Genomic DNA, 16,857 nt, shown 5'->3' with positions numbered 1-16,857 from the left:
GATTGAGGATTGATGATTTGGAAATAGCTTCATGCAATGCCTAAAGGGAAAATACAGCAATAATCAACAACAGAGACACATGATGGAGAGAGAGAGAGAGAGAGAGAGAGAGAGAGAGAGAGAGAGATGCTCATCTAGTGTTTTCTGGTGTTTATCACGGCTGGCAGGCAGCTGATATGTGAAATAAAGATTCCTGCGGCAGAAAGTGTAAAGGTCATTAGCAAATGTACAAAATCTCCAGACAGGTTCAGAGTATTTTTTCATGATGCTTTAGGGGATGAATGAGGAAAACCTTTTAAACATCACACCACAGACACAAAGACTCATGGGAAACTTCCACACATCAGATGTGAGATACCTGCAGGAGGTTGTGGGTAAAGACGTCACTCCCCCCACATACTAAACATATAAATAGAAACATGAGTTTTCCTTCTAAAGCACAATATTATTATAGATGAAGTGTATTTCCTCAAGCATGACTCTCTGTACAAACATGTGGGATATTCCAGTTTACATTTACATTTAGTTTGTGCAAATCCTGGATTTTGGGTACCATGAAAATAGCTTGTAGCAACAAGGCCTGATCACATTGGCTTGGATTTGTCAACTTAAAAGGAAACTAATCCTGTAACCCTGAGTTTGTTGAACCATTTTTATAGTTCAGGCCCCTGGTTTTATTAAGATTTGTTGAGTTTAATGGAGACAATACATCTGGGGCCTCATTTATAAAGCGTGCGTACGCACAGATTTGATCGTAAAGTTTGCGTACGCAAAAATCCACAGCAAAGTCCATATTTATAAAAACTGTCTTTGACGTGGAAAAGTGCTTAGCGCCACGTCAGGGTCTGGGCAGACGTACGCACTTTTTCTTTTCTGATTGCTGCAGGTTTTTGGAAATACAAGTCAATCTTGCTGCTCGAAATTTGGTTTAGACATCGAGAAGTGCTCTTTTATATGTCTGTGACATTAATTAGGCATCGTTTAAAGGCGGAGATCTGAAACTGCTCGGCTGCGCAAAAGTTCAAGTTCATTTGCGATTTATAGATTTGAAAGGGGCAGCGCGTTTTTTGCGCGTACGTTCGGTTTATGAATCACACGTACGCATTTTTGATAAATGATCATAAGATCAAATGTAGGATGGTTTTTACGCAGCATTTTATAAATAAGGCCCCTGAACGGAAGTTCTGCAGGGGAATATTGGAATCACTAATACTGTTCATCAATATCATGACATCATTATTGTATCTTTCTCTCATTATATCAGAATGATACTGTATGAGAGACAGAAAGAGGATGTGAGTTGTATCCGATGTATTGATCACAATCAAATGTTATTATGTACAATATTACAATATTTAAATATGTAATACGATGATCATTTAGTAAAGTTCAATGAGCATTCATTTAATAAAGTAAGTTAAAGATTGCAGAAATCAATTTATTCAGATAACTGAAGATTTCTGAAGCGCATGGATTTGCTACAGAGCATCAGGGTGTCAGGAGATGAATTGAACCATAAAATTGTTCACATTGGTTTAATGTAGGTGTTGGGCCGGTGCTCCCGCAGAGCCGAGTGGCTCCATTACAGTGAGAAATAGCCCACGGGCGCGTGACGCTGATGTTTTATGCTGTTTAGAGGTGAGGCCTCTGCGTTTAGTCGCCTCGTGTTGCCATGCGAAAGGGACGGTCAAATTTCCCTGGTGGTCCGACTGCTGTTTTAAATCCCGGCTGAACGAGAGCAGAACCGAGCGCCCGTTCCAACAACCAATCTGTCTGTCCGTGTGATTTATGAACTCATAACGTCTTTACTGTACCGGACCTCAAGTCATATTTTAGCTTGACACTTATTATTGAAATGAGACATTTAGTCTGGTGTAGGGTCGGGCCGTCAGTACCCCGCTTACAATCTCAACCCTTCAACACAATTTTTTGGATTTGATGCAGCTTCACGGCTAAGTGTGCGGCTCTTATAACTTGAATATTAGAGATTGTATTTATGTAAATGTAAATTGCTTTGTGGCACACATATGGGCTGTGTTACTGAGGCAGTCATTCAATCTATCTGAAGAGTAAATCTCTCACAATCCACTGCAGCACTCACGTTCACCTCGCACTCCGTTACGATATAAAAGATTTTAAAGACGCATTGTAAAACTGATATCTTTCACTTATGCACATATGTTACGCTATATGTCCTATATTATTACACGGCTCATTGGTATGCTTGATTCTGATTGGCCAGTTGCGACATTTGCAGGTTTGTTATAATATATATATATATATATATATATATATATATATATATATATATATATATATATATATATATATATATATAACTAGTGTTGGGGAAAGTTACTTTTAAAAGTAATGCATAAGTTACTTTTTAGTTACTTTTGCATTACTTATTCTTGGCTGAGGCTTGATCTCTTTCAGGCCTTGCATGTGTTTTTATGACCAAAAAGTTTTGCATTCAGAAATTGCATATTTCATCACAAAAATGTCAAGCTCTGGTCTGCCATCTCAGTTTCTAACTTAAACTGTTCCCACACAGGCGTGTACGCATAGAGTGCATAATGTGACTACGTTTAGTTTAATTCATTACATCATTGTTTTTTAAGTAACTTGCATTACTTTTAACTTAAATATTAATGTGTACATTTAAAGTAATGCGTTACTTTACTCGTTACTTTAGAAAAGTAATATTATTATGTAATGCACATTACTTGTAATGCATTACCCCCAACACTGTATATGACATTATATTTACAAATGATTTTGACTTGAATGATTTGAACATCTTATCTTAAAACTGAAAGTAACATATTTTCCTCACGAAAGGTCTACATTCATTAAAAATAAGCAAATGTAATATTTCAAATCAATATTTAATGCTCCTTACCTTACTTATGAGGTAAATAGCTGTGTAAAAAGTAGGATAATGTACAGACAGCCAGTTGTTGTGTTGTTATCACAAACTAAGACCCTTCAAAGACCGTCCACTTTGTGCTTATTTCTTTATACCTGCTTATACATTATAGCTTACTTAACAGATGTGTATCTGCTTTAATAATCATTTACTAAGATAAAGTGTAAAGGATAAATCCTCTGTTAAACGTGTGTGGTCATCATCCAGTATTCATATCCCGCTGTCCTTCAGAGGTCGTGTCCTTCACCATCTGTGTATATTAGCACTTATATTCAACAGCCGTATGAAACATCATTAGCATTAGTTTAAATGAAGCTGGATGTTAAAAGGTGTCGGGCAGATGCTGACAGTGGCAGAAATCATTCATATTCACATCTTCTATTGGGATTAATTGATCCATCTGGCACTCATTTAAACGATAAAGAGGAAAGCGTCGTCTTACTCTTTCTGCTTTCTTCTTATTCAGCCATCAGACATGACACAGAGACTACATACAGTACAGTAGAGTACAGCTAATGCTCATTTTTCTAGCAGCTTGTCATAATCCACGGGTGAGCTCATTTATCTACACACAGTCCTTTGTTCTCGCGTCTCTGCTTCACCAGAACACAAGCTCAGTGAATCCAGTGTGAGATTATTAAACCGCCTCACTTCACGTTTGGTGTCGGTTGTGTTTAATGTCTTAAAAATGTTAATTTCTGGTGTGTCCGTGAGAGAAAAGTGTGTTTCACACCAGCTGTCCCTGAAGATCTGCCCTACTTTACAGTACAGGTGATGAATGCCAGACAGATTCACACAAAGGTCACGCTGAGCGCTGAGATATCCACCGAGTTTATTTATTGTTGTCAGAGCGAAGTAGAAATAACTCAAAAACAGAAAAAAACAGATGAGCAGGTGGAGAGAGACTCACTGGGAGCTGTCGTTGTGTTTATGTGTAGATTCTGTCCTGATCACTGACGTATGATAACTAATGCACCCAATCTCACTCCATCGGTCTGGGGGCAAGATTTTGAGAAAGAAGGAATTCATTTGATTAAAGCTGTTTTATTTTTTCCCACTAAATGATGCTTTTTAAAGTGCCTGGATGATATAATGCCCATCAGAGTCGTATGTGTGATTTGATCTGAAGTCAGTTGATTCTCTGACAGCTTCATTACAGATGACTGATGGACAAACACTGACAGAAGCTTTATAATGTCCAATGAGAAGTCTTTTGATCATGCTGTTATATTTGTAAATCATTTGACTTGAGATGAATGTATTAAAGTTTTCTTTATCATTCGCAGGTGAATGGCAGAGATCTGTCGAGAGCGAGTCATGAAGAAGCGGTGGAAGCTCTCCGCAGCGCTAAAGACCCCATCGTGGTTCAGGTGCTCCGGCGTACCCCACTGTCCCGGGGTCAGGGCTCCGATCAGGACGTCCAGGTGGTCGATGTGTGCACACAAACCGAAATCACTTTTGAGCACATCATGGCTTTGGCCAAACTCCGTCCTACCACACCACCTGTGCCAGATATCTGTCCCTTCCTTCTGTCAGACAGGTAAGACACAGCGTTTTATTTCATGTTCCTCTCTCTTCTGTTGTGAAGTTCAACCAATTGAAGTTTAGCATAAAGTGTTTCTGTGTTTGTCCTCTGGAGACAGAAGTCTGAGCTGATCCGAGACTCGGTCTTTGTTCTGTGCTGAAAGTGAATGAAATGTCTGTGAGTCTGTTAGGGAGGTCATTAAAGCTGCACAATGCTTCATTGATAATTCATAGACTAACATTTGTCACCTGCTTAAGAGTCCTGTTTTCTTTCTAAATTCCCTTTGGTGATGGATGTGAACGCTCTGAATTACTTTTTTTTACTCTTCACACAAAAGCATTTAAGGATTGAGTGTTATGCTGCTGTAAAGTGTGAATAAACAGATGAACACAGGTTTGTGTGTGTTCATTCAGATCGGATGGACGTCTGTCTCCTCTCTCTATTTCAGGCAGCACATGTTTCTTATTGGTTGTTTATTTGTCATCAGGTGTTTGAGTCGGTGTAGATGTTGTTTTATAGAGCAAACAAACACTGCCAGTCTCAGAACAGATCATAAACTGGCTTTCATTGCACTTTGGTTTTAAAGACACATTGACATATAAAATACAGCTGTATGCGCCAAACACAATGATGAAGTAAAGCTAATTCAACAACACATACAGTGATGCATGATGCTTTACAACATTATCAGACATCTCTTTAATATCTTCATTATGTTCTCATAACTTAAACTGATGACATTTATTACAAATCTGATGGGTATTGACTGGCTGAGCAACTCTGAATGAGTTTCTTTCAAAAACATCAGTACACAATGCTGGCAAACATAGTCATGAGTCTGAAATTATGTACCTATAGTCAGATAATTTTCTGTTTTTCATGACACGTTTTCCACCTTTTTGCGTGAACATGTCACGTATTTCTGTTTACGTGTCACTGTCACGTATTTGTTAACTGTTATCACTTCCTATTTTCTTACCATTTTCACTTCGGTTTAGGGTTAGATTTACATAAAATGACATCCTTACCCAAATCCAACTCTAATCCTAATGCCAGGAGACAATGGTTTAAAAATCATAAAATATAAAAAATAAATCATGAATAAAAGGCTGAAACAAATACTTAAAGTGACATCCTAATGCAAACACCAAATCTAACCCTAAATCGGATTGTCAATGGTTTGAAAATAGGACAAAACAGTTGAGTAACAAATACCTGACAGTGACACGTAAACAGAAATACGTGACATGTTCATGCAAAAAAAGACGGAAAAACGTGTCAGTGTCACAAAAACAAATTCACAAAATTACATGACTATACATGACTATACATATACATATACATGTACATATACATGACTATAGGTACATAATTTCGTGATGCAGGGTTGCCCGAGGATACAGTAAGTAACAATAATTATAGCGAGAAAAGTTCCAAACCTATTTGTTTGAGAATTTAATCTGATGTAGACATATCTGAGATGTGATTGGTTGTTGTGTCTCTACAGTTGTCATTCTCTGCATTCTGTGGATCAGGAGAACTTTGATGAATCTCAGTATCTCTCCACCATCATAACTGATGACAGACCTGAAGATTTTGAGTATGAGGTAAATAAGAGACACTTTACTAACACCTGCTCAAAATTAACCTGTCTAAAAAGTGTGTGTGTGTGTGTGTGTGTGTGTGTGTGTGTGTGTGTGTGTGTGTGTGTGTGTGTGTGTGTGTGCGTGTGTGACCTGCAGTAAACATCACAGTCTGATCAATCAAACATCAGCTTTATACACTTTAAGAACGGATGTGTTAAATACAACACAATCACTCTCACTCACTAAATGTGTTGTCCCAAAACAGACACATCTTTGTTACTATCGGAGCAACACAGTTTGTGTTATTTTTACCACAGTTTGTGCTTTCACATATATTTATTTTAACACAAAATCAACACAAAATGTGTTAAATAGCATAACACAAGAAATGTGTAAAAAATGATATGTTTATCAGATATATTTCTATATAATGACATGAAGCACTGTGCGCACAGGAACATTTGATCTAAAAATGGAAACTGTCACTTACCCGTGAATGTTTTCAAGATTATTAATGTTTAAATGTTGAATCTTACCGTAATAACTTGTGTTGAGCTGACCCTATCAACCACTGCTCATTACCTTCTATTAATAAAGAAAGAAAGAAATATATGAATAAACAATTATTTAGTGATGTATTAGTAATGTTTTGTTACACACATTGTCTATTTTGCAGCATCTTTGAATGTTGCTCATCCAATCAGAATTCAGGATAAGAAGGGTCTGATTATTTGACAGATGATGTCATGAGTTTGATCTTGTACTGTAACTCGGAGCACATTTGAACAGACACTGCGTTTTGGAGTGCTCTTCATTTCCGAGTCATTTGAGGACAGAGGCGGAATATTGATTTAAGTAAATTACATCCACTTTATTTGTTTCATTTGAATTTATATGAAGGTTTGCGGCGTTCTCATCACAGGAGATTTGTGCGTGTGTTGTGTTCGGCGTCTGCGCTCCCATTAACATGAAACAAATGTAATATATATGACACTGCGTAGTGCACACTTCATTTCTGAGCGCTGATCCTATTACCATGAGTGTGTGCACTTGATTTCACGCTCGGGGAATAAAATCACTGATGCTTTCAGTTTCTCAGTAAATGATAGGCAATGATGATATTTCAAGATATTTTTAAAGCAATGTGTGATGTGCATACTGTATCATGTGTAGATTTAATGTAAACGTTCAGTAAACTCTTTGTGTGAGAGTATGTGAATATGCCACCGTTAATACACTATACATTATGTGTGTGTGTGTGTGTGTGTGTGTGTGTGTGTACATCATCATCTTCACATCCCTCACAAACACATAACAGAGTCTATACTTCATCTCTCTCTCTCTGGTCATGGTTGTGATCTGTTATAGATTGAGGTCCAGTTGTGTGAGGTTGGATGTGGTGAGGTAGAGGAGGTTGTGTGTGTGTGTGTGTGTGTGTGTGTGTGTGTGTGTGTGTGATGTGTTCTGTGTGTAATCAGTCAGTGAACATACATGGATGAAATATGTGAACATGTATATGAAAGTCATCTCTACTCAGTGATGTGTTGTTGTTTAAGAGACATAACTGTGTTGAGCCGAGTTGTCATGAAACGTCTTGCTGAGATTTTCATCTCTACACAAAAACAGCACATGAATTTTTCATTCGTATGGTTTCTGTTTGCGCTGGACTGAATAAATTAATGCTCATTTACATAATTACAATCTTATTTACTAAATAAACATTGATTTTGGGGAAAACATTGCACAGTCAGTGCTGATAGATTATTTGGCCTTCTGCTAATAAATCTTTGATGTGTTGCTTTCTTGGGAAAATGTCACAGGGTGAAATAATAATAATAATAGTTTCTCTTTATTGTCTTTTCTATTCATCTACTTTATTCAGTTTTGTTATATTAATATGAACATTTACATTGAGTGTACAATAAACGCTAGACTTTAACCAAATGAAGAGTTTATAAAAACAGTAATAAGTGAATGATGTAAATGTATAATAACAGCTTATATATGTACAGGTCATGTGTTTATGGTCCATTGATTTATTAAAGTCTTTACTGATGCGAGATGTTTTGTTGTGCAGGAGGTTGAATTGTGTCGAATGAACAGCGAGGAGAAACTGGGCCTTACGCTGTGTTACAGGACAGATGATGAAGATGATCTCGCTATATACGTCGGCCAGGTATGTCAGATTACAGCTCATGTGTGATTTTGAATGCAGATGTGGACTGGTTTATTGAAATCTCTCAGTAAGAGTGAGACACAGAGAGGAGATAGATGATCAGACTCAGTTATACATCAATCACTGCAGATTCTCATTACATTTACATTTCTATGGCGTTTTTAACAGTTTTACAATGCAGTACAGCAACTTTACGCTAAATCTATTGAATTGATTTGAATTGACAGATGTTGTACAGTTAATTCAGACAAATAGAAAGTGTGTTGTGATCTAATGATGATGATGGAGTAAATTCATGATCAGCTCTGATTGGATAGATATGCAGTCAGATAGAAATTGACTGGCTGTTAAACAATGAGCCCCCCCCCTACAGGAAATCACTAGAGAGGAACGATTGTGATTGGTTACAATCTTAAAACATTTTCAAAGATATAGAGACATTTCTTCCTAAACTATCAAAACTTTTAATGCTATATAAAATCATGGTAAATAATGTCATTTGATTATAATAGCTGTATTTATTTGAGCGACACAGAAATAATGATGAACGATTCGTCCATGTGTACACAAATTCTCATGATGACTTTGTACTTACTGAAATCTCTTTGCTTTTGTTCTCAGATTGAACCGAACAGCATCGCCGCACGAGACGGTCGTATCAGAGAAGGCGATCGTATTTTACAGGTAAATTTGGCTTGGATTCATTAGATGACCGGTAGCGTGGCCTGTAGTCATTGTGTTTCAGCATTCATTTTTAATGATTGTATGTTACATCTCATTGTGAACTCTGAACTGCGCCCGCGGCGAATCAAAGGTTTGAGTCAGCAACATCCAGAAACACTGAGCTTCTTATGACACCTGAGGGGATGATACTGATCTCCATAGAGAGTCATTACTGGACTGTGTGTGTGTGTTACAGGACCTGAAGGAAACAGGGGGTCTGGTCAGGGTCATTACACAGATGCAATGATCTTTACTATAGACTCCAGCTGTACGCTCTTATATTAGATGTACTGTATTTCACACCTGAGTATTTTTAGCTGTAGTCTGTCCGTGGGCGTCCATGAGTTGTTTTTGTTTCTGTTGACCTGGAGAAATCCAGTCGTGTTCTCCACTGAGAAATCTCACCGTTTCTGGAAAAAAACATTCAGTCAATTAAATGTGAAACATGACAGACGACCCCTGAAGCTGTTCAATGTGTGATGTGTGTCATTTCTGCTCTATTAGTGACACCAAACAAACAAAACACAAAGAGTTTTAGCTGGAGGTGATTGCATGTACAAAACTCATCGCTGTGATGCTGGAGTGGTTGCTAGGGCAGTGATGGGCAGTTGCTAGGGTCTTTAATCTCATCATCTCTTCTTCATTACTCTCCTAAATGCTTCATGCTGATGCATCGTCTCATTGGCTGACTGTTTGATTGATTGACAGATTAACGGGCGGGATGTGGAGGACAGACAGGAGTCTGTGGCCGTTCTGTCTAATGAAGAATGCCGAAATATTGTGCTGCTCTTGTGTAGACCTGAAGTACAGGTATGAATGCATCAACACTTTATTATTTAAGTAAATTTAAAACGTTTAATTTATGTGACCAAAAACAAACCCAAACACTTTTTTGAAAAGGTATAAATGAGATTGAAAGATTGATTTTAGTGTAAATGATGCATCATGAACACACCGAGATCTCTGACATTTACTTTGTTTTATTCTCGGATGATAAGATTCACTGTCACTGTCATTGACTTTAAACTGTAGCCTATAAAAACTAATGACATGTTAATATCACCTGCAGCTTGTAAACATGAACCTCATGATTAGCAACTTCACACGAGGTTAAATGAATTGGGTTTTATTTGAGTAATAAATGGACACTGACCTGTGAGACGACTGTGAGGTTCTGATGCTTCTGTGCTTCATTACACTTCATCTGCAGAGACCATCAAACTGTGTGTGTGTGAAACATATAAAACATGCATAATGTCTTTCAAACATCACAGTCATAAAAACACTTTCAGCAAGAAATACTCGCCTCATTTGGTGAAGAAATAAGAAACTATATTTTGCCTTTTTTGCACCATTCAGATGAAGCAAATGATGCTGCCCTGAGGTGGATCACATTACTATGAGGAATATACTCTTCCCATCATGCTTTGCAAACATTATCAAATCAGAATTTGCCTGTTTTTTAACTTTACTGTAAGACTTTCTTCAATGCTTTAACTTGAAAATGGAGAACAATTGACATTATAGCTACAAGAATCGGAATGTCACAATGCAAAATATCTCAGTGGTCTTAAAAAAATAGGCTACATTTTTACAATAAATAAATACCAAAAAGATGTATATACAGCTGCGGTTAAAATTAAGTGACCTCTTCAAGATAATTTTTTTAGTTTTTCTAGATTTACGATTATGTGTTAAATTATTATTTTTGTTTCATTCTGCCAACTACCCACATCATTTCTGCCAAGTTCCTAATAAAATAATGTTTTAATTTGCATTTATCTACTTTAAATTGAAATGGGGAAAACATGGTCCAAATAGCAAAAAAGATACAGGGCCTCATTTATAAAATGCTGCATAGAAGACGTTGTAAATCTTAAATCTTATGATCATTTCTCAAACCTGCACACAGAAAACGTATAGATGTTAAATCTATAAATCTTGAAAAAATAATTTCCGAGCACCATATTTTTAAAAACCTGTAGCAATCGGACAAGCAAAAGTGCATACATCTGCTCAGACCCTGACATGGTTTTAATTTCTTTTCCATATCAAAGACACTTTTATATACATGGACATTGCAGTGTATTTTTGCGTACACTTTACAAGATTTTTGTCGCTCATGAGGTTTGCTTTACTGGACAGAAATGGTTGTAATACATGTGAAAATGATGATTAAAAGCAAAACTGGAGTGGTCTCCTAATTTTTTCTGTGGCTGTATATGTAATAGATTTTGGGGGGAGATTCCGAGTTTTTGACAGGTCTCATGAGGTTCTCTGGATGTTGTGTTTGTCCAGGAGGAGCCGTGGCTAGATGATGAACACAATGAGTTCTTAGAGGAGCTGAAGATGGAAATGCTGGAGGAACAGAGAAGAGAAGAAGAGGAGATAGACAGAGCCACCAGAGAAGAAGAAGAAGAGGAGCAGGCAAGAAAAACACATCACATAAGAGTCAACTCCCATAACATCCTAACAATGCCACACTTGATTTAGAAAATGTTCAAAAGATTTACTGTAGGCAGATTAAATCTCTTTATATTTCATGAGATTTGCTTGTTTCTCACTGAGCTTTATTAGAACTTGGATTTATTTTGAAAAGCTCACGGCCCTTGTGAGAAATGAATGTATTAAAATAGATGGATTTTCCAATTCCCAATATTCTGAATCATACTTTCAAATTGATTTCTCATATTTTCCTGTTCCTGACAAAAGCAGAGAAATGTTCATTGTTCTAATCGATCTCCCAAATGACTGCAAGTAGATATGAAAACATTCAGTAATGAAGTCTCTGATGTTTTATGTGTAAACAAGAGCGCTTGAATAATTCTCACTCAAAATCTCTCTGCAGGCCAGAAGAATTCAAGAAGATAACATCACAGCCTCCTGTTCCTACAATCACGAGAAGATGAGGAATGGTTCTGAGAAGAACGTCCTTGCACAAATACAGAAGAGACTGTCGCGGTGTCTACGGCAGCGGCGTGAGGCTGCGGATCAGAGCCCGGCGTCCGGGCGAGTCTCAGGTGAGGGAGTGGAAGATGATGTTGCTGAAGGAGATTGTTATCAACAACTGCTGGAGCTGAAGTGTCAGATCCGCAACAGCGGCGAGTACGACCTCTTCTACAGTCACAGCAGCACCATCGAGTGCAGTCTGAGAGATCAGAGAGGCGGCATGGAGCACGAGCTGCGTCTGCTCAACGAGGAACTGCGCAACATCGAGCTGGAATGCCAGAACATCATGCAGGCGCATCAATTGCATAAACGCGAGCAGGTGCAGCAGAGCCCTCGTACAGGCAAACTGGCGGACATCAGCGAGCACCCGGAGAAATCCGACAAAGACAGTTCGAGCGCATACAATACCGCCGAGAGCTCCCGCAGCACGCCGCTGGCCATGGACCGCTCTCCAGAACATTCCATGCACAGGATGGTTAGTTTGACCAATAGAAAGAACCTGAAAAGCAGTTTGTTAACCGGACGCGCTTCGCCTCCTTGTCCTCCCGTCAGGAGAGCACCAAGCGGCAGTCCGGATCACAGCAATCCCTCGGAGTCTGACCAGACGCCTCCGGCAGACGACGAAAGCTCCCCGCGGAGGACCCTTCGCTCACGGATCCCCTGTCTGTCCTCACGACAACACCAGCAAACCAACATCCCGCCCCACGGGCGACATTACCAGAGCGTCGTACATCTGATCCAGCAGCAGTCAGCTGTCGGGTACACCCAGAGTTTGTTGAGCGGTCCACGGGTCGCCCTGCCGACCGAACCCAAGATGGAGTGGAAGGTCAAGGTGAGAAGCGACGGAACGAGATACATCACCAAACGGCCGGTTAGAGATCGACTGCTCCGCGAGCGAGCCCTCAAGATCAAGGAGGAGCGGAGCGGAGGGATGACGACGGATGACGACGCCATGAGCGAGATGAAGATGGGACGCTACTGGAGCAAAGAGGAGCGCAAACGGCAGCTTCTGCGGGCCAAAGAGCAGCGCCGGCGCCGAGAGTTCATGCAGAGGAGTCGACTGGAAAGCCTACGGGAGAATCCACAGAGCGGTGGTGAGGGACGTAAGGACGTCAGCATCATTGAACTCAGCCATCGCAAGATGATGAAAAAACGAAACAAGAAAATTCTGGACAACTGGATGACGATTCAGGAACTGATGACGCATGGCGCCAAAGCGCCAGAAGCTTCCAAAGTTCACAACGCCTTTCTTTCTGTTACAACTGTATAGATTTACAACTCTCTCAAACTTTACCCCATGCGGTACGATCTACTTCTGCCTCGTTCAATGTGGCAATTTTTATGAGAAAAATATTTTTTGCACTTTGTTAATTGATAAATGTTTTGTAAGCAATTAAACAGATTTGTTTTCTTGCAATAACGTAAAGGTAAAGGCAAATTTCATATAACACTGACATCATTACATTTTTTTTATTATTATTATTACATTATTAAATTTTGTGTTTCACTAAGAAAGTCAAACATGAGTGACATGAAGGTAATAAAAAAAGGATTCCTTTAATAATTTATTTATTTGCCATCACAGCATTTAAAGTAAATGACAACTTTCAGTGTTTACATCAGGAAAATATGAATCATTGTGTAGTTGCCATCACCATGTTTTTGCTCAAATTTGTAATATTTTCAGTCTGAAGACACAAACAGTATGACAGCAGCTGTCTCATGTAGCTGTAGATGAAACGCTTCTACCTCAACCTCTATTAAACACAAAGTTCAGATGAAACCAGCCAACATTCATTGAGTATTGAATGATTCATCTTTTATAAAAATGAAGTTCAATCTTGTGTTTGAACAGAATTGATTTGTGTTGATAGAATAACAGTGTTAATCTTTTCCTAACTGATAATGTCTCATAACAGAAACTAGTTTACAGAAATAAACCAGCGTCTATCTTCTGCTCTATGATCAATAACAGGACTATTTCATTATTGGAATTTTATTTATTGTCTTCATTTAAGTTTTGCTGCATCCTTTTATTATTTTGTACATTTCAATTGTAAATTTCTGTACTTGTTCTGGCTAAATGTTACAAGTCTTATTTAAAGAATCTGTAGTTGTCTCTTCTGGCCAGGTGAATGTGTGGTCATTGTGATATTTTAACGTTTAATAAAGTTTTCTGCAAACGTTTTGTGTCATTCATCATCAATAACACATTATCATCATTTCACTTTTATCAAAACTGACAATCATTCTTTGTTGTCATGTTTTTAAAAACAACAAAGTTTTAAGAGATTTTTAAGAAAGTTTTAAGATATTTAACCTAAAATTGAAAGATGATGACATGAGGATGCCAGATGTTGTTTTGTGGCTTTGATTCATGAACGTTAGTTTTGAGGTCATCTAATGTACAAACCAAATCCAAAATATTGATGACATTTTGGTTGCATTAAACACTTGCTTTTTAGCAGCAATAGCATAAACTAAATCAAGACTGATTTAATCAAGACTTAATTACTGTAAGAGCTTTAGGAAATTTGTCACACCGCTGATCTACTGACCGTCCTTCTACGAGATGCCAAGCCGATGCCTGACCAGCGACCACCGGCGGAACCAGTTTAATTTGCTTAGCCGTTCACATACCCCGATAGTATTTATATATATAAATATATATATGTATCTCTCTCAAGGATTTTTTCCCTCCTAGGAGTTTTCCCCCTGGACTAGCCAGGAGGGTTTTTCTCCTAGGGGGTTTTTCATCCCCTGGAGAGTCCGCCACCTTTGGCTTAACTTACTACTTTACTGTATACGTTACATTATTACTATGCTCGTTTTTCTCGGTTTCATACATCTATTAATGTAAAGCTGCTTTGAAACAATTAACTATTGTGAAAAGCGCTATATAAATAAAATTGAATTGAATTGAATGTAAAGTTTCACTCGCTAAAAAAGGAAAACGTTTCTACTTCTAAAGTGTCATGAAACATTTTACTTTGGTTTTGTATCAAAGCTCAAACACAACAACATGACAGAGACAAATGACCTGACCACATTACTAAACACAAATACTGCTCGACTGCGGCTGCACAGATGCTCATTAACATCTGCAGCGTCAGTGGTAATTAAAGGCAATTTGCTGACAGTGATGACATTTGCATCAACTACATCTAACAGCAATCCTGACAGAAATGTCAAGCAGATAACATTGCTCAACAGTTAGATTGAAAGGTTTGAGGTCGAGATGGACAGAGCCTACGGATCAATGTCTTATCTCACATTTATGGATGATCTGATCTTTGATATGTTAATGTAAGTGTCTGTTAATGGTTCTCCTGGTGACCATCAGTGAATGTGCCAGTCGTTTCAGATTTTGATGATTCTTGCTGATGTCTTCATTATCTAGAAGACTACTCTTATACAAATTCATAGGCTAAAACTAAAGAGAGATCTGTGTTACATGAAGAATTAAAAAAAATGCATTCTAAAATAAATGGTTGCTTTCTAAAGTAAAGTCATTATATCAATGGTCTCAAACTCCCGGCCTGCGGGCCATTTCCCTTTATCTATTCTGTGGCCGGCTTCTGTTGTCAAATATATCTGGCCCGCAGAAAGATTTTTATTTACTTAGTTTTATATGTATAAACGTGAGTCAAGGCGCATCTTTGTTCTTTCAAAAGAGCTTGCTCATCATCTGCACCTCACGTCAATCATATCATTGTCATTATGCAATCAGTTAATCTGGTCTGTACTTTGGAGTGTTCGTTCAGAGAAGAGCCGTAACTCTGTAAGAAGAGTTGTGACTCGGGGTTACTCAGAGAAAAGCCGTAATTCTGGGTTAAGGGCTCGTTATAGTCGTGCGTAGGTTTTCATTTATACTTTTGCGTCGTCGTGCAAACACACGCGCGACCGCTGGTAGGCAGTATCCACGCGTGTAACCACAGTAGCAGCACAAACATGAAAGAAGAAGAAACGACTATAAATCGCCCTTTACTCAAAGAAGAGCCATAACTCTGGGATACTCGGAGAAGAGTTGTCTCTCAGGGTTACTCAGAGAAGATCCGTAACTCGGGGTTACTCAGAGAAGAGCTGTAACTCAGGGTTACTCAGAGAAGAACCGTAACTCAGGGTTACTCAGAGAAGAGCTGTAACTTGGAGTTACTCAGAGAAGAACCGTAACTCAGGGTTACTCAGAGAAGAGCTGTAACTTGGAGTTACTCAGAGAAGAACCGTAACTCGGGGTTACTCAGAGAAGAGCTGTAACTCGGGGTTACTCAGAGAAGAGCTGTAACTCAGGGTTACTCAGAGAAGAACCGTAACTCAGGGTTACTCAGAGAAGAGCTGTAACTTGGGGTTACTCAGAGAAGAACCGTAACTCGGGGTTACTCAGAGAAGAGCTGTAACTCAGGGTTACTCAGAGAAGAACCGTAACTCAGGGTTACTCAGAGAAGAGCTGTAACTTGGGGTTACTCAGAGAAGAACCGTAACTCGGGGTTACTCAGAGAAGAGCTGTAACTTGGAGTTACTCAGAGAAGAACCGTAACTCGGGGTTACTCAGAGAAGAGCCGTAACTCGGGGTTACTCAGAGAAGAGCTGTAACTTGGAGTTACTCAGAGAAGAACCGTAACTCGGGGTTACTCAGAGAAGAGCTGTAACTCGGGGTTACTCAGAGAAGAACCGTAACTCGGGGTTACTCAGAGAAGAGCCGTAACTCGGGGTTACTCAGAGAAGAGCCTTAACTCGGGGTTACTCAGAGAAGAGCCGTAACTCGGGGTTACTCAGAGAAGAGCAGTAACTCAGGGTTACTCAGAGAAGAGCCGTAACTCGGGGTTACTCAGAGAAGAGCAGTAACTCAGGGTTACTCAGAGAAGAGCTGTAACTCGGGGTTACTCAGAGAAGAACCGTAACTCGGGGTTACTCAGAGAAGAGCTGTAACTCGGGGTTACTCAGAAAAGAACCGTAACTCGGAGTTACT

At 38.9% G+C, this 16,857-nt stretch overlaps 1 protein-coding gene and 1 long non-coding RNA gene across 2 annotated transcripts in view; both read left to right on the top strand.

Moving 5' to 3' along the window:
- Positions 1-16,857, top strand: part of LOC141363413 (uncharacterized) — a 418,471-nt gene that overhangs the window by 308,548 nt on the left and 93,066 nt on the right. The gene's annotated exons all lie outside the window — the stretch shown is intronic.
- LOC141363318 (PDZ domain-containing RING finger protein 4-like) lies at positions 278-14,802 on the top strand. Its single transcript, XM_073865953.1, has 8 exons — positions 278-370; positions 4,216-4,469; positions 5,962-6,061; positions 8,118-8,216; positions 8,838-8,900; positions 9,648-9,749; positions 11,238-11,416; positions 11,796-14,802. The coding sequence occupies exons 1-8, from the start codon at positions 278-280 to the stop codon at positions 13,156-13,158; spliced, it is 2,253 nt and encodes a 750-aa protein (XP_073722054.1). The 3' UTR covers positions 13,159-14,802.

The sequence above is a fragment of the Misgurnus anguillicaudatus genome, unplaced genomic scaffold, assembly GCF_027580225.2.
Source record: "Misgurnus anguillicaudatus unplaced genomic scaffold, ASM2758022v2 HiC_scaffold_34, whole genome shotgun sequence".
In the NCBI taxonomy this organism is placed as follows: Eukaryota; Metazoa; Chordata; class Actinopteri; order Cypriniformes; family Cobitidae; genus Misgurnus; species Misgurnus anguillicaudatus.
The sequence above is the reverse complement of the archived record's forward strand: the minus strand, read 5'-3'. Positions and strand labels throughout refer to the sequence as shown.